The following is a 21192-nucleotide window of genomic DNA, read 5'->3' as shown; positions in this document are numbered from 1 at the left end:
TGGCATTTTAGACTAGACAAAATTTCAATAATTAATATTTCATACGGCATTAGTAAAAGTTGATAACCTAGGTATCTTTACTAATTTGGACCTGCTGAATCCAAAAAAAGGCAGTGAGCAAGCATTATTTTGAGTCTATGGCCTTCAAACTGACCCCAGAAAAGACCCAATAGGGTTATACTGGTGTCAAATATTAAACATCCGATTTTGCTCAATCGCTCATTAGTATAAATTTGTGTGTGTACGACCTGTGGCTGTGGAATTATGTGCCAAAAAGAGTCGAAGGTTAATTTTCCAGTTGTACATGGGTCAAAAATTATAATTGCTCCCAATTTTTATGAAACTTGTACCAAATTGTTTGTCTAGCTTCAGACAGTGAGAAAAAGATCTAGGTATTCACCATGTTCACTATATGTGACATGATCAAGGGGAATGAGTCGCATGTCTGCCCTGGTCAAAAATGAGTTTTACGCATGTTTCTAAAGAGGACATATAGAGCTTTCAGAAACTGAAAACCCCATGTTGATACGACTTTTCTTTGTGAAGTTACAACAATTTATCAATCGCTGAAAACAATATAAAACAAAAGAATTTTAACACTTTCTTTGCCAATATCTCAAAATCAATATTAGTGACATCTGCCTCATTTCCCTTGATCGTGTCACATATAGTTTAAATATGTTACATGGCAAAAAAAATTACAAGTCTACATTCTAATGGCAACTGTCCTGTTAAGGCTGTTATATTGGGTTATCAGTTCTTCCGAAGTTACTACATCACAAATAATGGACTCAGGGGGGCTGAAATTTCAGTCCAACGAGGGCGCAGTGCACAGTCATATTGTACAGTATGCAAGTTCACATGTACCAATATAATTTTTTGAGAAAATTTAATTTTTTTTTGTATCACAGTTGAGCACATAATAAGGAAGACTATCTCTTAAAGTGGGAGCCCCACTTTTGGTTCAAGTTCTTTGGGGAATTAGTCAAGGTTAAAATTTATCTATGTAAATTCTGTTCTGTCTGTCATCAAGGTAACAGGTGTATTGACAGTTCTTCTGTGGAGAACTAGCCAGACGGGCTACCTGTTTAAGCTAAATTATGCATCAAGATTAGTTTTCAGTTTGCAGAAAATTGTTCAACAACTTGGTTAAATCTTTGTAGAAACTAGAGTAATTAATTTGCTAATATGCATACAGTATAATGAGCATAACCAACTTTTAAAACAATTTTGTATAATAATGAATTTACCTTAGTAGACTTCTCATCTTGGTTTCCTCCATTGGCAACCTCTTTGTTCTTTTCATCAGCATGTTCCTCTTTATCTTCATCTGAATCAAGATCTAGGCTGACATCTTTTTTGTTTCCATCACCAGACATCTACAAGAAATAAAGTTGAAGAATTTCATTGGACTTGGAGTGTGAACACAAGTTTCGAAAAGCAATATTGTAACATTAAAAAAATAAGATTGTTTCCTACAAAATATATAAAGTTAGCCTTGGGCCCTTCACTATACCAATCCTTAATGTTAGCTTTCTTTCACTATCATGTTAGCTTAGCCTTTTACTATCACTATCAGTTTTAATTTGAGCCAAAGTAATGGGGGTAAAACAAAGAAAATTGCTATTTCATGCATCGCCAAAGCGTTGATCTTTTATGAGGTGTTTTTCTTTTTTTCATATAAAAATGCTAGAATGAACAATAGCCCATGAGGAGTGACACATGTATGTCAAGAACTTAAACATTTGTAGACTGTAGACACCAAGGCACTATAAAAGACAACCACATGGGTCAATCAGTGGTTCACAGTAGCTTAGGAAGAGATCATAAGATATAAGATGCTTTATGCACTCTGCTCTTAAAGGATGGTACACAGTTGTCAGCTATATCTCCGACTACTCCATAGATCTGGTAAGCTACTCCCCAACATGATTTGCAGTGTGGATGAAGGTCCTGCCAGTAGATATGGTTCTAGAAACTGGTACTCTAGTACCTGGTACTGAGCATGGCAAGGCATGGACAAGCTGGAGCGAGCAGCTCTTTTGACTACAAAATGGCTTTGGGGCGCATTTTGTAGAAGACTGTTGCTGCAACCACTTGACACCTCTGATTTTAAAGATATGTAATGTACAGCTCTGTACTTGCTTCCTCTTTGCACATGCCAATGACTTGAAGGGCTTTCCTCTGGATAGAGTCTAGTAATCCTAGAGTGGTGGCATTGGCACTCATCCAAGACAGTGAGGCTTATTCCATCACACTGTGAACTTGAACCTTGTAAATGCCAGTTGCTCTGCCTCAGACATCAAGTTTATTTACAACTTTCCTCAGGGGGCTCAGCTTATGTCCTGCTCTAAATGAGACATTAGAAATGTGCTTTGTCCAGGTCATTTGCTATCGACTGTGACTTCCAGGATCTCCAGCTCCTAAGCCAGTCTGGTGGCATGGTACCAAACAGAAGATCGAGCTTGGTTGGATTCCTCTTTCTTGATATTATCACTGCCTTACATTTCGATAGCTCAAAGGTCCCTTTCCATCTGTCTGCCCAGATCCTCATTTTTTCCAGGTCTCTGTTCAGGTTAGCAGGCTTAATGTCTTCAGAGTTGCCTCTAGATATAATATCACAAAAAAAGCTGAAATCATTGACATACTGTAGCGGTAGAGTTGGTTTTCACACTCATCACCCAGGTCATCAATGAAGACATGGAACAAAGTGGCCCAATATTTACCCCTGGGGAACCAATGCATTGATGGAGGAAGTACTAGTACTTGATGACTGGCCAGATCTGTCAGGTAGCTCCTACTCCATGTTATAAACATTCAGTAGATTCATACAAGGACATACAATGTATGTAATAAGGGTGAAGAACTCAATTTGGCAATTTTTATTTTCTGGAATTCATGACATTACCACTGTTTGCCTTACCTTAGCCTGATCTGTCTGAGAGCCAGCTCCTCCAGCACTTTGTGATGGCTTTGCTTTGCCTGAAGCTGTAGGACTGGATGATGATGATGATCCTGTCTCATGGCATAGTGCTATAAATGGCTGGTGGGCACTGAAAATCAATCAGAAACAAATCATACAAAGTCATCATGTAAAGGTACAATGTACTTCATTATTATGGACCTTTTCAAATCAAGATCGGAAAAGCGCAGTATTTATTCAGTAAGCTAGGGGGTTAAATTGGTGCACAATGAATCAAGCAGAATCACACTAAGTTTGAGTGAAAATACAACATATAAACTCCTCAACAAAAGTTTGGAAAGTTTTTTCAAGCATCTGTATCTCCAATTATTTGTGACATGTATATTTCATATCGTGTTGCATATCACTGGATAGCTACAATACTCCCCTTTACAATGACACCCCATTTGAAACAATAACATTTTTCACGGCTGAGTACATGCCTTGTGAATGTAGTGGGGTCTCAAAATGAATTTGCCAAATTGACCATTATTCTGTGCAGCAAGCTGCAATCCCATAACTTCACAATCTGGGATCTAATGTAATCCTCCAAGATGACACCGCTCGCCCCACATAGCCACGGTAGTCAACGACTACCTACAGAATATGGGAGTAGAGTCAAAATGGCCTGCCATCAGGCCAGACCGGGGCCAGACCTCAACCCGATTGAACACTTGTGGGCCCAGCTTGATCGTGTTGCCAAAGAAGCCCATAGGCAACCACATTGAATGACCTGCGACGAATCCTTGTGGAAGAATGGAATTCCATCCCACAGTAACGTGTAACCAGGTCGGTGAGCAGCATGAGGAGAAGGTGCCTGACTATTGTGGCTGCCTGTGGTTTTTCCACCCGCTATTGAGGTTAGTGGCTAGCTTTGTTTGAGCACAGAATAATGGTCAATTTGGCAAATTCATTTTGAGACCCCACTACATTTACAAGGTGTGTACATGTACTCAACCGTGAAAAATGTTATTGTTTCAAATGGGGTGTCGTTTAGGGGAGTATTGTAGCTATCCATTGATATGCAACACGATATGAATATCCCGGTGGGTTCAGTTTGTATTTACATGTAAAGGTAGGACGTATGACCGTTCCAGGATTTGAAAATTACCCCTATTTCACAGGGAATCAAGGACATTTGCAGCAATTTTACCCCCTATTTTGCGTGAAATCAAGGAAAATTTTCCCCCAAATACCTCCACTATTTTTATCATTTTGAGGACGCATTTTCATTTCACCGCCTTATCACAAGGAATCGAGGACATTTTTTCGAAATAAATACCGCTATTTTTACCATTTAACGAAAACTTTAGCGGTAAAACACAGACGAAAGTCCTAGAAATATACCCTATTTTTCATTTCACGGACAATTTTGCTCCAAAACACCCCTAATTTGGACAATCGCAAACAATTTTGTCCTCGAAAATTCCGTGGACATTTCTTGAAAAGTAACCCTAATTGGAACCATCATGCGTACACATTGTCAGTGAAGACTGAACCCACCGGGATGAATATGTCACAAATAATTGGAGATACAGATGCTTTTAAAATAATAAAACTTTCCAAACTTTTGTTGAGGAGTTTAAATAGCCAAAATCAACATTGTGAGTCATCATAGAGAAATGTTTTCTAAAGTTATTGAACTAACACAAAGGTTCCACTATTTGGCACTTCAATAATGTGACAGTAATATTTTTAGAAAGAAAAATGCAAATGTTTGTCATCTGCGGCACATTTGATTTGGTCTTTGTGTGGCCTTCGCAAATATCAATTGCACAAGCCATACTCAACGCATGACCGTGTCTTTCACACAGATTTGTGTTCAGACATACCGGTAATCAGAGATGCAAGTCAGTGTTGTCAATAAATCCTGAAATGACAAAAAAATTTCCTGAACAGTGCTGTACGGTGCGACCATTTTAGGCGCATTGGCGACTAGATATTTTCTAATGCGACTAAATATTCAATCCCTGGCGCCAATGGCACCCAACTGTTGAAGCTTTTTAATCGCCAGCAAATGCAAAACATGTATGTAACGTAGCATTCAAGAGTACGAATGTATGCTATGAATATCCATAAATTGATGATGTGTCGATGGGGACTTCCTGGAAAACATATAGGCCTACCTACCTACACTGTACATGCTGTGTATGAAGTATGTAGCGTTCAGTGGAAATATGTAGATATGAACATTCAACACATGTGGCTGTTCAGTTGGCGCCTCATATTTTTTACCTGGGAGCAAAATATGGGCGCCCAAATTTATAAAGTTAGGAGCCATTGGCGCCTCAATCAGTTTTTGCACCGTACAGCACTGTTCCTGAATGATGTAGGCCTACTTTGCCTATAGTATATGTACATTTGTACAGAATCATCCAAGTATAATTTCCTGAAATTTTATTACTTGAACGCGGAGCATACGACAGTGTTCAAGCTTTGACTTACGTTTGGCGGACAAAAGTGTGAAAAAATTATTTAGGGGTGAAAACAATAAAATTCTTGATTGTTTATATGTTTCAAGGGTAAAATATCATGTAGTTTCAGATTTTGGCACTTAAAACTCCCTATATTTTATAGATTTCAAGAAAAATTCAATTTTATGTCCGATTTTGACCGAAAATAGCCGTTTTGGGGTGACAAAAAAATTGACTTGCAGATTTCCTGTGAGTGTATGAACATGAACACTATTAAATAGAGCCTAATTTTCTATACTAATTGTGTAACAAGGGTACAATTGTGATATTAAAAGCATTGAATGGGATCAACATCTTTCTTTATTTCCGTAGCAGCAGTAGAAACTTGAGTGTTCGGGTGACAATTTATTTGGAAAAAAGTACGATATTCGCCTCATTTTCTATTTGAAAAGGCCATATCTCCTCATTCGTATGAGCTATAGGGATGCTTTAAGTGTCTTTTTGCTCAGTATTTCAATAGCTAAATGGTAATACAATAAATAAGTAAGCTTCATTTACAGAAAAGAAAATAACTTGCAATATACTACCCCCACCCCTAAGAATTTTGAGGGCGTGAAAAATTAATGGATTTCTCTAAAAAAATAAGTCCTTCAAAACTGGGAGGTTTAAGGCTAAACAAACACAAACTTGCTCTTGCCAATACCTCCCTCTAGAGCAAGTTTATGTTTATTTAGCCCTAAGTATCCCCATTTTGAAGGACTTATTTTTTTTAGAGCAAATTTTCATGATATTTGAGGATTTCGGGCAGAAATATGCCTGTACAGTGCTATGGGGAAAATTTTCAAGTTGATAATTACCGGTATGCATTTTTTATGTCAGATTCAGTTTCTACACAAAATTTCACCCTAGAAAATGTTCCTTTAAGTAGGATATCTTTCACTTTATGTTTTCACCATTCTGTCCACAAAATGTAAGTCAAAGTTTGAATGCTGTCATACATTGTAGGCGCGATGCAGCCGGTAGAAGTCGCAGTAACGTAGTGTTCCAGGCCTATGCGATGGCAGGGCAATGGCGGCTTCCATAGTTTTATTACTCTTTATATATCTTTTTATTTTATAAATAGAGTGACACTTCCCAATAGTACAAGGAACTTATACGATGTCCTCATTCACAAACTGATACTATCTGTCCATCGTATAAGACTGTTACCGCACGGCAGCTGGTTGAAGGAATATTACAGTCAAGAATAGGCTCCATCATTGTTTTGTTCTGATCCCTCCCAGTCTCCCAAAACATCAAAAGCGTTGCACATTTACTTAAAAGACTGTCCTTTTTCATATATAACACAGACAAAGTAGGGCCAAGCTACCTAGAAATGGTCAAATTTTGGCAAGAAATATCTCTGTGTAACAGGCTTCCCGTTAGTGTGCGTCATTGCGTCCAGACGCGTATTTTACAAATTTGGACGCAAGTTCACATGGCTAATCAAGTGTTTTGCGTCCATGTCACATGCATGTGGACGCAGACAAAACTTCGAAATTTTATCATTAATTGATGATAAAAATAAGAAATTTGTATTCTTTTATATTTTTGCTGAACCATGAAATGGTATCAGCCTATATGAGTGTATGTTACTAGCTTACTTACTTACTTACTAGCTTACTAGCTTACTAACTGACTAACCATTTGGTCTGAAATGGACATATCTCTAAATGCCACGAAGGTATGACCCCATGAGTGGTGTCATATGAAAGAGGACAACATAACGAATATAATAAAAATATTTCCAAACGTCAGAGGTCATCCAGGGGTCACAGGGGTCAAAAAGGTCATATTTATCCGAAAATGCTCGATTGAGCTTAAATTTAAATGCAATGATTCTTATGACATTCTAAACATGTTTAAGGGGTACTACACCCCTCAATAAATTTGTGACTATTTTTGCATTTTTCTCAAAAACTAATAACACCCTGGTAACAAAAGTTATGTATATTATAGGGGCAAGGAATCCAATTACTAAAATCTAAATTTCAGTGACCCAAGACAAGCGGTTCGATACTTGTGATAGAAAATGAGGTACCGCTAGGATTTACCTCATTTCCTATCATATTTACTGAACCCCTTGTCTTGGTTCACTGAAATTTCAGTGTAGTAATTGGATTCCTTGCCCCAATAATATACATAACTTTTGTTACCAGTGTGTTATTATTTTTTGAGAAACATGCAAAAATAGTCACAAATTTACCACAGGTGTAGTACCCCTTAAAACATTTAAAATTTATTTAAGGTCATTAAGGGGTCATAAAGGGGTCAAAGGTCAAGTTTTTCAAAATGCTCCAATTGAGCTGAAATTTAAATGCAATGATCCTTATGACATTCTAAACATTTAAAAAATATTTTAAAATTCATTTAAGGTCATTAAGGGGTCATAAAGGGTCAAAGGTCAAGTTTTTCAAAATGCTCCAATTGAGCTGAAATTTATATGCAATGATCCTTATGACATTTTTAAAATTTTAAAAACATGTTAAGATTCATTTAAGGTCATTAAGTGGTCATAAAGGGGTCAAAGGTCAAGTTGTCCAAAATGCTCCGATTGAGCTGAAATTTAAATGAAATGATCCTTATGACATTCTAAACATGTTGAAAATATTTTAAAATTCATTTAAGGTCATTAAGGGGCAATAAACACCACTCGGGCGGTCATACCTTCGTAGCATTTCGAGATTATGTCCATTACAGACTTCGGGTGACAGTGGTATAGGCCTACCACAATATACTGCCGAAGCCACATGGTTCAGCTATGGTGCGGTTATCACTCTAGTTAACATAATAAAAGCCCCCAAATTTTGACCCACCTGCTGAGAATTGTAAAAGTAAATTCTGCAATATTTGTAAATGCAACGTCAGGAAATCGCGCACTTTTTGCATGCTTTCCGAACGATCGCTCGAGTGTTTGATGGCCTGGGGAAGTCCCGATTGATTTGTTTACAAGCAAGCACCAAATGCCGCTAATGTGCGGTTAATGTTTATTTAATTATTTATCACAACCTGACAATATTCAATTTTTAATATTTTAAGTTTAATTTCTCATTAATAATCTAGGTTTCCGTTATTAGTAATTATTGTTACGATGAATAAAAGCAATTTTTAAAACAAAATCCAAATGATAACCCTTTTTCGTATTATTTGTGGCAGCGCGTGTTTTAGTTTTTGTAGCATCAACACCACGTTATCACTTAATTTAAAAAAAGAAATGCGGAAGTGAAAGTTCGAACGAAAATTGCTCAAGATTGACGGACTTTGCTCATGTTTTTGGCACCTGTTTTTGACCACATTTCAGACCAAAAACTGACACAGAAATGAGAAAAATTATCATAGCGAATGGAGATGGAATATCACAGCAAAAATGCACTTTTTTTTTAACAATCAACATTTGATGAGGTGTACATGTAGACCCGGGGTACGTGTGTATCGCCATAACCTCGTCAGCAAACTTGCGTCATTACGGACGCACATTTTAAAAACCTTAACGGGAACCCTGCTGTGTAAGTCCCATATCACATCGTTATCGGCGATCATGATTTTTTTTCCTGAAGTTTGGCTGGTACCCACTAGCGTCATGCATGTGACGTGACACAGCTAAAATAATCGACCGGGAATCGGGGATCATTAAAACGTCAACAAATTTCAAAACACAGAAAGCAGTAAACTTAATGGCGAGCGGTCCGAATTTTGAGCCATACAAGTTTACGTAGTCGTAGTGAACTAACTTCCCAATCTGATCCTGCTGCAGTGCAAACAGTCAAAAGCCGATTTTACAAAAAAAATTGAATCAAATTGAAAGAATACCATGATAATCCGTAACACTTGAAAATTATCATTATCTGATAAAATATCAAGAATGTGTTGTGGCCAATAAGAGAATGTAAACTTTCAACATTTTCATGTTTTGAAGTAAGCTTACCGCAGCGTAATACCGGTCATCGCATTGATCCAACATGTCCAACGCAGCGAGTGTGACAACAACAACATTTTGAAGTGACAAACAAATCAACCAAAGACTTACCACAGGATCAGCACGGCTATAAAAATATGCCAAACTCCGAGGTAGTGCAGGATCCTCATATTCCTTTGCTAGGTGATCATCGTACACAAAAAAACTTAAAACATTAATGAGAAATTACTAGAAAATCCTGACCAACATTTATCTCTATCTGCTATGCATGTGTATGTACCTGTCGATGTGCACTTACTCATTTACTATTGCGACATACGTGCATTAACTTCAAAGGGGTAACTATCACTCTAATTATAGTCAACCAATTTAATAGTTACTTCTTTGAAAAATTTATTTTACCAAGAAGTACAATATTAAACTTTTATGAATGATATTATATCAAATTATGGTTTTAATAATTGCTTTAGATATCAAAGTTTTAACATATTTTACAAAGGAGGTAAAACACATCCCTAAAATGATAGTGGATGATGCCAGATGTAGCTGACGTGTAGCCAAGGTCAAAATTCAAAGGGCAAAATATTGACCTATTATAGTCGATCCCACAAAAAAAGAAATTTCCCAAACCGGTGCAGTGCAGTCAGTTCCTTTCCTTACTTAGCAGCAGGCCCTAGTAGCCAGGGGAGGTGCGGGGTGCGACGCACCCCCCGAAAAAAAAATTGCAAAAGTATACAAAAAGTCCAAAAATTTAAGAATTGGCGAGTCAAGGAGCCAAAAATATGGTTTTTAAAGTCCATTTTTTGAAAAAAAGGTCTAAATCATTGGGGAAGAAAGTCCACTTTTCACAGAATTGCGCCCCCCCCCCCTTGGAAGAAAAGTCCACTTTTTCAAAATCCACAGCACCCCCACAAAAAACCCTGGCTACGGGCCTGCTTAGCTTTTCTGATGGGCACAACAAATGTTTGTTTGATTATTAAAACCGGACACACACTTGGGTCTGATGGGGCAGGATTAAAGAAAATACTTTTAAGCCAAACCTATAGGCCCGTTGAAGGGGTACAATGAGCCCGCCACAAATTTCCAAATGGCTCGCCAGAAATCGCCCCCCCCTCCCAATCGCTTGCCTCCCCCCCTTTCTGGGCCTATTTGCGCTTCCGCACGGTTTTCCTAAGGGGCTGTGCAATAATTATTTACCCCTTGGGAAAAATTTCAAACGGCTCGCCAAAAATCGCTTGCCCCCCCCTCTCGGCCCGCCAAAATTGCTTGCCCCCCCCTCTCGGCCCGCCAAAATTCTTTGCCCCCCCCTTGAACATGCCAAATTTTTGGGATCCTAATTTGCAAACCTTAAATGGTCTAGATGTAGGCCTATGTTGCGAGCGCAGCGAGCAGGAAAATTTGCATATTTAAGCGTTTCCGTACTGTTTTCCTAAACCTTTTTAGAGCGTTTTATTAAAAGGCGCCCCAAGAATGTCTGCCAAAAATCGCTTGCCCCCCCTCTCGGCTTGCCAAAATTGCTTGCCCCCCTTTCGGCTCGCCAAAATTTCTTGCCCCCCCAATTTTACCCTCCCCCAGGGCTCATAATTATTGCACAGCCCCTAAATAGGGTGTTTGATTTAAAAGGCGCCCATTATGCGTGCCAAAAATCGTTTGCCCCCCCTTCTCGGCTTGCCAAAAGTCACTGACTTTCTCCCTCCCTCTTCGGTTGGCCAAAATTGTCTCGTTCGGCCCCCCCCCCCTCAATTTACCCTCCCACCAGGGCTCATAATTATTTACAAAGCCACTAAAGCATGCTTGTATGAGAAGCTTATAGGCCTAATTATGGGAAAAGAAGGAAACATAGGAAAAAGAGCAAAAAAATCAATAATTGCACAATTTTGCTCTTAACCATTGGGTCGAGAATTAAAAAATGGAAATTCTTATTCCATACCCAATTGGTGAAATGCAACCTAGTACTGTGACCTGCTAGAAACCGCGGGGGTGGGATCAGCCCCTCAATAAATTTGATGCGGGGGCTCGAATATAGGCCCTATACCCTTCGGTCCCTAATTCCAGGGGAAATGAAAAAATATCACCATAACCCAGGAAAATGGGTGTTTTGACGTATTAATGGCAGAATTTTCTACCACCCCATGGGTCATCATCAAATCAAGTTTATGTTGTCAGCCCCCTAATGTTGAAAATCTTCCGCCACAAGGCTAAGTTAAATAAATAACATAGGCCTATACATGTAGGCCTAAGCCTCTGTATATATCTTCCCTTTTTATTTTTCTTATTTGCTCCCTTAGGGGCTGGCATTTTCTTCGGAGGGGAGGAGGTCCCAAATTTTTTTTTAAAGTCGACGTCAATAAAATTGCGACCCCCGGCCCCACCTTCACCCCATAAACAGGCTAAAATTGTATTGAAATCAGTCTATAAACACACTATCTGTGGTCATCTTGTGACTCCCTACGTAAGGGAGTGTTCAGAAATACTTTGGTGGGGGGGGGCTGGTAAAACGGGAGGGGGCAAAAAAGTTTTGGACCTTAAAAGAGGGGGGACCAAAAAGTTTTAGGTGGTAGGAAAGGGGGAGGTAAAAATGTTTTCCTCTTCAAAACCCAACATTTTCGCGCTTCACCTTTAACCATGTTAACATGGGCAAGTTTTGGTTTGCAGTGCTTTTGTTTGAAAAAAATGATGGCACTTAGTGTACACATATCTATTAATTAACATGATTAATATAACATTAAAGATGATTAGCAACATCTGGGTTGGTCTAAGAAATACTGGCACTTATATGATGTAGAATTTTATATCTCTTCAAAGTAGGCTACAAATATGATTATGTAGGGGAGAGCGGGGAATGTTCGCCCTAGTTTCGCCCACCATACGATTCTCAGCACTACGGCCATCGGGGGATTTGGCGATGGCAAAATTAGGTGACATAGGTCATTATAAACTTCTCATATTACTAGCTACGCGACATATAGGGACGTATTCATCGAACTGCAGCCAAAACAAAAAAATTACACCAAAACGTAATAATGTTTTCTTGCATTAATACCGGTAATGTTGTATCATCATCGATACAGATGGTTTTAATGGAAATCTGTATTGGGAACATATATATGGGATTTGTCAAAGATTTAATGCAGTTATAAACTCCTTATTCGATTTGTATTTTGCATACCCTGAAGAAAATACAAACATGTGCACAAAGGGCGCGTTCGCCCTTTTTAGGATGGGGCATGTTCGCTCAATATCTTCCCCGGGCGGACTTACCCTAAACTGGAGGGCGGACCTGCCCCATCAGCGTTTTATGCAAAATATTGATAATTATACCATTAAACAAGGTAAAACTACTGAAAAGCATGATTTTTAAAGTTATGTGGTATCAGTATTATTCATACCGCCGTTTATGTCCTAATCCATAATCCCCCCGAAGTTATAAACATGATACATTTAAGCTCACTTGACTTGACCTGATAGGCCTACTCTTGCTAAATGTTTGCATTGACTACCGGTATATGTTATTATTATGCAATGTTGAAACCTCGTATATCATTGTATATAACTAAGACATATGGGGCTTTCACATGGGCTAATCAGGTCATCCCTAACCTTAACATTGACATCGCTAGGCTGGTCAGAAAAAAAATAGGGCGAACAAGTCCCCGCTCTCCCCTACCAATCTGATCAAAATACAACTAAATCAAGAAAATGTTGCAAATAAATTCTTGCACGTAAACTGTACACTTCAGTTTACTATTTCTCATTGCAAAATTATTTTGTACACATAGGCCCATGGGTAGATTTACCATGATAGGGCAGAGTGGGCACAGGCCCGGGCACAGGCCCAGGTACCACAGTCTTTGGGGGCCAAAACTGAAACCTGTGTACATTTGCGTGACCAAATTAATCTCATATTTGACCATTTTACCTTCTTGCATAAATTAGTTCAATTTTAACAATATTTGACCATTCAAGCTTCAATATGGGCACATTTTTTGTGGGTTCACGCGCATTTATACTATCATAATAGCCACGGATCCCAATTATGCGGATGTGCATATGAACCTCACAATAAATCCTCTATTTCATTTATCCCTGTAAACATGGTAAAATCACTGAGATAAACACCCTGATTTGGGACAAATCTAAATTAAGTATAAAATGAAAATTTCCTTGTGCTTGTATTTCATGCGCAATTGTCCCACCGGGAATGTTTCAAACATTTGCCTCCCTTTCCCCTTTTCAGCCTTGTTGATCACCCCTTTTCAGCCTTGTTGATCATCTTTTTCTTTTTTCAGCCTTGTTGATCATCTTTTCCTTTTTCAGCCTTGTTGATCATCTTTTTCCTTTTTTCAGCCTTGTTGATCATCTTTTTCCTTTTTCAGCCTTGTTGATCATCTTTTCCCTTTTCAGCCTTGTTGATCATCTTTTCCTTTTTTCAGCCTTGTTGATCATCTTTTCCCTTTTCAGCCTTGTTGATCATCTTTTTTTTTTTCAGCCTTGTTGATCATCTTTTTTTTTTCAGCCTTGTTGATCATCTTTTCCCTTTTTCAGCCTTGTTGATCATCTTTTTCTTTTTTCAGCCTTGTTGATCATCTTTTCCCTTTTCAGCCTTGTTGATCATCTTTCCCCTTTTTCAGCCTTGTTGATCATCTTTTCCTTTTCAGCCTTGTTGATCATCTTTTCCTTTTTCAGCCTTGTTGATCATCTTTTCCTTTTCAGCCTTGTTGATCATCTTTTCCTTTTTCAGCCTTGTTGATCATCTTTTCCCTTTTCAGCCGTGTTGATCATCTTTTTCCTTTTTCAGCCTTGTTGATCATCTTTTTCTTTTTTCAGCCTTGTTGATCATCTTTTTCTCTTTTTCAGCCTTGTTGATCATCCTTTTCTTTTTTCAGCCTTGTTGATCATCTTTTCTCTTTTTCAGCCTTGTTGATCATCTTTTCCCTTTTCAGCCTTGTTGATCATCTTTTTCCTTTTTCAATCTTGTTGATCATCTTTTCCCTTTTCAGCCTTGTTGATCCTTTTCAGCCTTGTTGATCATCTTTTTCTTTTTTCAGCCTTGTTGATCATCTTTTTCCCTTTTCAGCCTTGTTGATCATCTTTTTCCTTTTTCAGCCTTGTTGATCATCTTTTCCCTTTTCAGCCTTGTTGATCATCTTTTTCCTTTTTCAGCCTTGTTGATCATCTTTTTCTTTTTTTTCAGCCTTGTTGATCATCTTTTCTCTTTTTCAGCCTTGTTGATCACCTTTTCCCTTTTCAGCCTTGTTGATCATCTTTTTCTTTTTTCAGCCTTGTTGATCATCTTTTCCTTTTTCAGCCTTGTTGATCATCTTTTTCCTTTTTCAGCCTTGTTGATCATCTTTTTCCTTTTTCAGCCTTGTTGATCATCTTTTCCCTTTTCAGCCTTGTTGATCATCTTTTCCCTTTTCAGCCTTGTTGATCATCTTTTCCCTTTTTCAGCCTTGTTGATCATCTTTTCCTTTTTCAGCCTTGTTGATCATCTTTTCCCTTTTCAGCCTTGTTGATCATCTTTTTCCTTTTTCAGGCTTGTTGATCATCTTTTCCCTTTTCAGCCTTGTTGATCATCTTTTTCCTTTTTCAGCCTTGTTGATCATCTTTTCTCTTTCTTCAGCCTTGTTGATCATCTTTTTCCCTTTTCAGCCTTGTTGATCATCTTTTCCCTTTTCAGCCTTGTTGATCATCTTTTTCCTTTTTCAGCCTTGTTGATCATCTTTTCCCTTTTCAGCCTTGTTGCCCTGTTGATCATCTTTTTCCTTTTTCAGCCTTGTTGATCATCTTTCCCCTTTTTCAGCCTTGTTGATCATCTTTTTCCTTTTTCAGCCTTGTTGATCATCTTTTCCCTTTTCAGCCTTGTTGATCATCTTTTTCTTTGTTCAGCCTTGTTGATCATCTTTCCCCTTTTTCAGCCTTGTTGATCATCTTTTTCCTTTTTCAGCCTTGTTGATCATCTTTCCCCTTTTTCAGCCTTGTTGATCATCTTTTTCCTTTTTCAGCCTTGTTGATCATCTTTTCCCTTTTCAGCCTTGTTGATCATCTTTTTCCTTTTTCAGCCTTGTTGATCATCTTTTCCCTTTTTCAGCCTTGTTGATCATCTTTTTCCTTTTTCAGCCTTGTTGATCATCTTTTCCCTTTTCAGCCTTGTTGATCATCTTTCCCCTTTTTCAGCCTTGTTGATCATCATTTCCCTTTTCAGCCTTGTTGATCATCTTTTCTCTTTTTCAGCCTTGTTGATCATATTTTTCTTTTTTCAGCCTTGTTGATCATCCTTTCTCTTTTTCAGCCTTGTTGATCATCTTTTCCCTTTTCAGCCTTGTTGATCATCTTTTTCCTTTTTCAATCTTGTTGATCATCTTTTCCCTTTTTAGCCTTGTTGATCATCTTTTTCCTTTTTCAGCCTTGTTGATCATCTTTTTCTTTTTTCAGCCTTGTTGATCATCTTTTTCCTTTTTCAGCCTTGTTGATCATCTTTTCCCTTTTCAGCCTTGTTGATCATCTTTTCCCTTTTCAGCCTTGTTGATCATCTTTTCCCTTTTTCAGCCTTGTTGATCATCTTTTCCTTTTTCAGCCTTGTTGATCATCTTTTCCCTTTTCAGCCTTGTTGATCATCTTTTTCCTTTTTCTTTTTCCTTTTTCAGCCTTGTTGATCATCTTTTCCTTTTTCAGCCTTGTTGATCATCTTTTTCTTTTTTTCAGCCTTGTTGATCATCTTTTTCCCTTTTCAGCCTTGTTGATCATCTTTTCCCTTTTCAGCCTTGTTGATCATCTTTTTCCTTTTTCAGCCTTGTTGATCAACTTTTCCCTTTTCAGCCTTGTTGATCATCTTTTCCCTTTTCAGCCTTGTTGATCATCTTTTTCCTTTTTCAGCCTTGTTGATCATCTTTCCCTTTTTCAGCCTTGTTGATCATCTTTTTCCTTTTTCAGCCTTGTTGATCATCTTTTCCCTTTTCAGCCTTGTTGATCATCTTTTCTTTTTTCAATCTTGTTGATCATCTTTTTCCTTTTCAGCCTTGTTGATCATCTTTTTCCTTTTTCAGCCTTGTTGATCATCTTTTTCTTTTTTCAGCCTTGTTGATCATCTTTTCCTTTTTCAGCCTTGTTGATCATCTTTTCTCTTTTTCAGCCTTGTTGATCATCTTTTCCCTTTTTCAGCCTTTTTTGATCATCTTTTCCTTTTTCAGCCTTGTTGATCATCTTTTCCCTTTTCAGCCTTGTTGATCATCTTTTTCCTTTTTCAGCCTTGTTGATCATCTTTTCCCTTTTCAGCCTTGTTGATCATCTTTTTCCTTTTTCAGCCTTGTTGATCATCTTTTTCCTTTTTCAGCCTTGTTGATCATCTTTTCTTTTTTCAGCCTTGTTGATCATCTTTTCTCTTTTTCAGCCTTGTTGATCATCGTTTCCCTTTTCAGCCTTGTTGATCATCTTTTTCCTTTTTCAGCCTTGTTGATCATCTTTTTCTTTTTTCAGCCTTGTTGATCATCTTTTCCCTTTTCAGCCTTGTTGATTCTTTTCTTTTTCAGCCTTGTTGATCATCTTTTTCTTTTTTTCAGCCTTGTTGATCATCTTTTCCCTTTTCAGCCTTGTTGATCATCTTTTTTTTTTTTTCAGCCTTGTTGATCATCTTTTCTCTTTTTCAGCCTTGTTGATCATCTTTTCCCTTTTCAGCCTTGTTGATCATCTTTTTCCTTTTTCAATCTTGTTGATCATCTTTTCCCTTTTCAGCCTTGTTGATCATCTTTTTCCTTTTTCAGCCTTGTTGATCATCTTTTTCTTTTTTTCAGCCTTGTTGATCATCTTTTCTCTTTTCAGCCTTGTTGATCATCGTTTCCCTTTTCAGCCTTGTTGATCATCTTTTTCCTTTTTTCAGCCTTGTTGATCATCTTTTCTTTTTTTCAGCCTTGTTGATCATCTTTTCCCTTTTCAGCCTTGTTGATCATCTTTTCTTTTTCAGCCTTGTTGATCATCTTTTTTTTTTTCAGCCTTGTTGATCATCTTTTCCCTTTTCAGCCTTGTTGATCATCTTTTTCTTTTTTCAGCCTTGTAGATCATCTTTTCCCTTTTCAGCCTTGTTGATCATCTTTTTTTTTTGTCAGCCTTGTTGATCATCTTTTCCCTTTTCAGCCTTGTTGATCATCTTTTCCCTTTTCAGCCTTGTTGATCATCTTCTTCTTTTGTCAGCCTTGTTGATCATCTTTTCCCTTTTCAGCCTTGTTGATCATCTTTTCCCTTTTCAGCCTTGTTGATCATCTTTTCCCTTTTCAGCCTTGTTGATCATCTTTTTCTTTTTCCGCCTTGTAGATCATCGTTTTCCCTTTTTCAGCCTTGTTGATCATCTTTTTCTTTTTTTCAGCCTTGTTGATCATCTTTTCTCTTTTTCAGCCTTGTTGATCATCTTTTTCTTTTTTCAGCCTTGTTGATCATCTTTTCCCTTTTCAGCCTTGTTGATCATCTTTTTCTTTTTTCAGCCTTGTTGATTATCTTTTCCTTTTTCAGCCTTGTTGATCATCTTTTCCTTTTTCAGCCTTGTTGATCATCTTTTCCTTTTTTTCAGCCTTGTTGATCATCTTCTTCTTTTGTCAGCCTTGTTGATCATCTTTTCCCTTTTCAGCCTTGTTGATCATCTTTTCCCTTTTCAGCCTTGTTGATCATCTTTTCCCTTTTCAGCCTTGTTGATCATCTTTTTCTTTTTTTCAGCCTTGTTGATCATCTTTTCCTTTTTTTCAGCCTTGTTGATCATCTTTTTCTTTTTTCAGCCTTGTTGATCATCTTTTCTCTTTTTCAGCCTTGTTGATCATCTTTTTCTTTTTTTCAGCCTTGTTGATCATCTTTTCCCTTTTCAGCCTTGTTGATCATCTTTTTCTTTTTTCAGCCTTGTTGATTATCTTTTCCTTTTTCAGCCTTGTTGATCATCTTTTCCTTTTTCAGCCTTGTTGATCATCTTTTCCTTTTTTCAGCCTTGTTGATCATCTTTTCTCTTTTTCAGCCTTGTTGATCATCTTTTTCTTTTTTCAGCCTTGTTGATCATCTTTTCCCTTTTCAGCCTTGTTGATCATCCTTTTCTTTTTTCAGCCTTGTTGATCATCTTTTTCTTTTTTTCAGCCTTTTTGATCATCTTTTCCTTTTTCAGCCTTGTTGATCATCTTTTTCTTTTTTCAGCCTTGTTGATCATCTTTTCCCTTTTCAGCCTTGTTGATCATCTTTTTCTTTTTTCAGCCTTGTTGATCATCTTTTCCCTTTTCAGCCTTGTTGATCATCTTTTTCTTTTTTTCAGCCTTGTTGATCATCTTTTTCCTTTTCAGCCTTGTTGATCATCTTTTCCCTTTTCAGCCTTGTTGATCATCTTTTCCCTTTTTCTCTTTTTCAGCCTTGTTGACCATCTTTTCCTTTTTTCAGCCTTGTTGATCATCTTTTCCTTTTTTCAGCCTTGTTGATCATCTTTTCCCTTTTCAGCCTTGTTGATCACCTTTTCTCTTTTTCAGCCTTGTTGATCATCTTTTCCCTTTTCAGCCTTGTTGATCATCTTTTCCTTTTCAGCCTTGTTGATCATCTTTTCCCTTTTCAGCCTTGTTGATCATCTTTTCCCTTTTCAGCCTTGTTGATCATCTTTTCCCTTTTTCAGCCTTGTTGATCATCTTTTCCCTTTTCAGCCTTGTTGATCATCTTTTCCCTTTTCAGCCTTGTTGATCATCTTTTTCTTTTTTCAGCCTTGTAGATCATCTTTTCCCTTTTCAGCCTTGTTGATCATCTTTTTCTTTTGTCAGCCTTGTTGATCATCTTTTCCCTTTTCAGCCTTGTTGATCATCTTTTCCCTTTTCAGCCTTGTTGATCATCTTTTTCTTTTGTCAGCCTTGTTGATCATCTTTTCCCTTTTCAGCCTTGTTGATCATCTTTTCCCTTTTCAGCCTTGTTGATCATCTTTTCCCTTTTCAGCCTTGTTGATCATCTTTTTCTTTTTTCAGCCTTGTTGATCATCTTTTCCCTTTTTCAGCCTTGTTGATCATCTTTTTCTTTTTTTCTTGTTGATCATCTTTTCTCTTTTTCAGCCTTGTTGATCATCTTTTTTCTTTTTTTCAGCCTTGTTGATCATCTTTTCCCTTTTCAGCCTTGTTGATCATCTTTTCTCTTTTTCAGCCTTGTTGATTATCTTTTCCTTTTTCAGCCTTGTTGATCATCTTTTCCTTTTTCAGCCTTGTTGATCATCTTTTCCTTTTTTCAGCCTTGTTGATCATCTTTTCTCTTTTTCAGCCTTGTTGATCATCTTTTTCTTTTTTCAGCCTTGTTGATCATCTTTTCCCTTTTCAGCCTTGTTGATCATCTTTTTCTTTTTTTCAGCCTTGTTGATCATCTTTTCTCTTTTTCAGCCTTGTTGATCATCTTTTTCTTTTTTCAGCCTTGTTGATCATCTTTTCCTTTTTCAGCCTTGTTGATCATCTTTTTCTTTTTTTCAGCCTTGTTGATCATCTTTTCCTTTTCAGCCTTGTTGATCATCTTTTTCTTTTTTCAGCCTTGTTGATCATCTTTTCCCTTTTCAGCCTTGTTGATCATCTTTTCTTTTTTCAGCCTTGTTGATCATCTTTTCCCTTTTCAGCCTTGTTGATCATCTTTTCCCTTTTCAGCCATGTTGATCATCTTTTCCCTTTTTCTCTTTTTCAGCCTTGTTGACCATCTTTTCCTTTTTCAGCCTTGTTGATCATCTTTTCCCTTTTCAGCCTTGTTGATCATCTTTTCCCTTTTCAGCCTTGTTGATCACCTTTTCTCTTTTTCAGCCTTGTTGATCATCTTTTCCCTTTTCAGCCTTGTTGATCATCTTTTTCCCTTTTCAGCCTTGTTGATCATCTTTTCCCTATTCAGCCTTGTTGATCATCTTTTCCCTTTTCAGCCTTGTTGATCATCTTTTCTCTTTTTCAGCCTTGTTGATCATCTTTTCCTTTTCAGCCTTGTTGATCATCTTTTCCTTTTCAGCCTTGTTGATCATCTTTTTCTTTTTTCAGCCTTGTTGATCATCTTTTTCCTTTTTCAGCCTTGTTGATCATCTTTTCCCTTTTTCAGCCTCGTTGATCATCTTTTTCCTTTTTCAGCCTTGTTGATCATCTTTTTCTTTTTTCAGCCTTGTTGATCATATTTTCTCTTTTTCAGCCTTGTTGATCATCTTTTCCTTTTTCAGCCTTGTTGATCATCTTTTCCCTTTTCAGCCTTGTTGATCATCTTTTCACTTTTCAGCCTTGTTGATCATCTTTTTCCTTTTACAGCCTTGTTGATCATCTTTTCCCTTTTCAGCCTTGTTGATCATCTTTTCTCTTTTCAGCCTTGTTGATCATCTTTTCCCTTTTCAGCCTTGTTGATCATCTTTTCCCTTTTCAGCGTTGTTGATCATCTTTTCCCTTTTTCAGCCTTGTTGATCATCTTTTCCTTTTTCAGCCTTGTTGATCATCTTTTCCCTTTTCAGCCTTGTTGATCATCTTTTTCCTTTTTCAGCCTTGTTGATCATCTTTTCCCTTTTTACATGATCTTGTTGATCATCTTTTTTTCCTTTTTCAGCCTTGATCATCTTTTTTTTTTTTTTCAGCCTTGTTGATCATATTTTCTCTTTTTCAGCCTTGTTGATCATCTTTTCCTTTTTCAGCCTTGTTGATCATCTTTTTCTTTTTTTCATTCTTGTTGATCTTCGTTTGCCATTTTCAGCCTTGTTGATCATCTTTTCCTTTTTCAGCCTTGTTGATCATCTTTTCCCTTTTCAGCCTTGTTGATCATCTTTTTTCTTTTGTCAGCCTTGTTGATCATCTTTTCCCTTTTCAGCCTTGTTGATCATCTTTTCCCTTTTCAGCCTTGTTGATCATCTTTTCACTTTTCAG

The 21192-nt window shown here is 37.5% G+C and overlaps 1 protein-coding gene across 2 annotated transcripts in view; it reads right to left on the bottom strand.

Annotated features, from left to right (window-relative positions):
- Positions 1-9582, bottom strand: part of LOC140137850 (SUN domain-containing ossification factor-like) — a 38625-nt gene extending 29043 nt beyond the window's left edge. For both annotated transcript variants that reach the window (XM_072159647.1, XM_072159646.1), the window contains exons 1-3: positions 9443-9582; positions 2924-3053; positions 1251-1379 (exon numbers count right to left, since the gene is read on the bottom strand). In XM_072159647.1, the coding sequence (XP_072015748.1) occupies positions 1251-1379; positions 2924-3053; positions 9443-9501 (318 nt within the window). In that variant the 5' untranslated portion in view covers positions 9502-9582. The remainder of the gene's footprint in view (positions 1-1250; positions 1380-2923; positions 3054-9442) is intronic.
- Between the last annotated feature and the right edge of the window lie 11610 nt (positions 9583-21192).

The sequence above is a fragment of the Amphiura filiformis genome, chromosome 17, assembly GCF_039555335.1.
Source record: "Amphiura filiformis chromosome 17, Afil_fr2py, whole genome shotgun sequence".
NCBI lineage: Eukaryota > Metazoa > Echinodermata > Ophiuroidea > Amphilepidida > Amphiuridae > Amphiura > Amphiura filiformis.
Note: the sequence above shows the minus strand (reverse complement) of the source record. Positions and strands in the feature narration are given on the sequence as shown.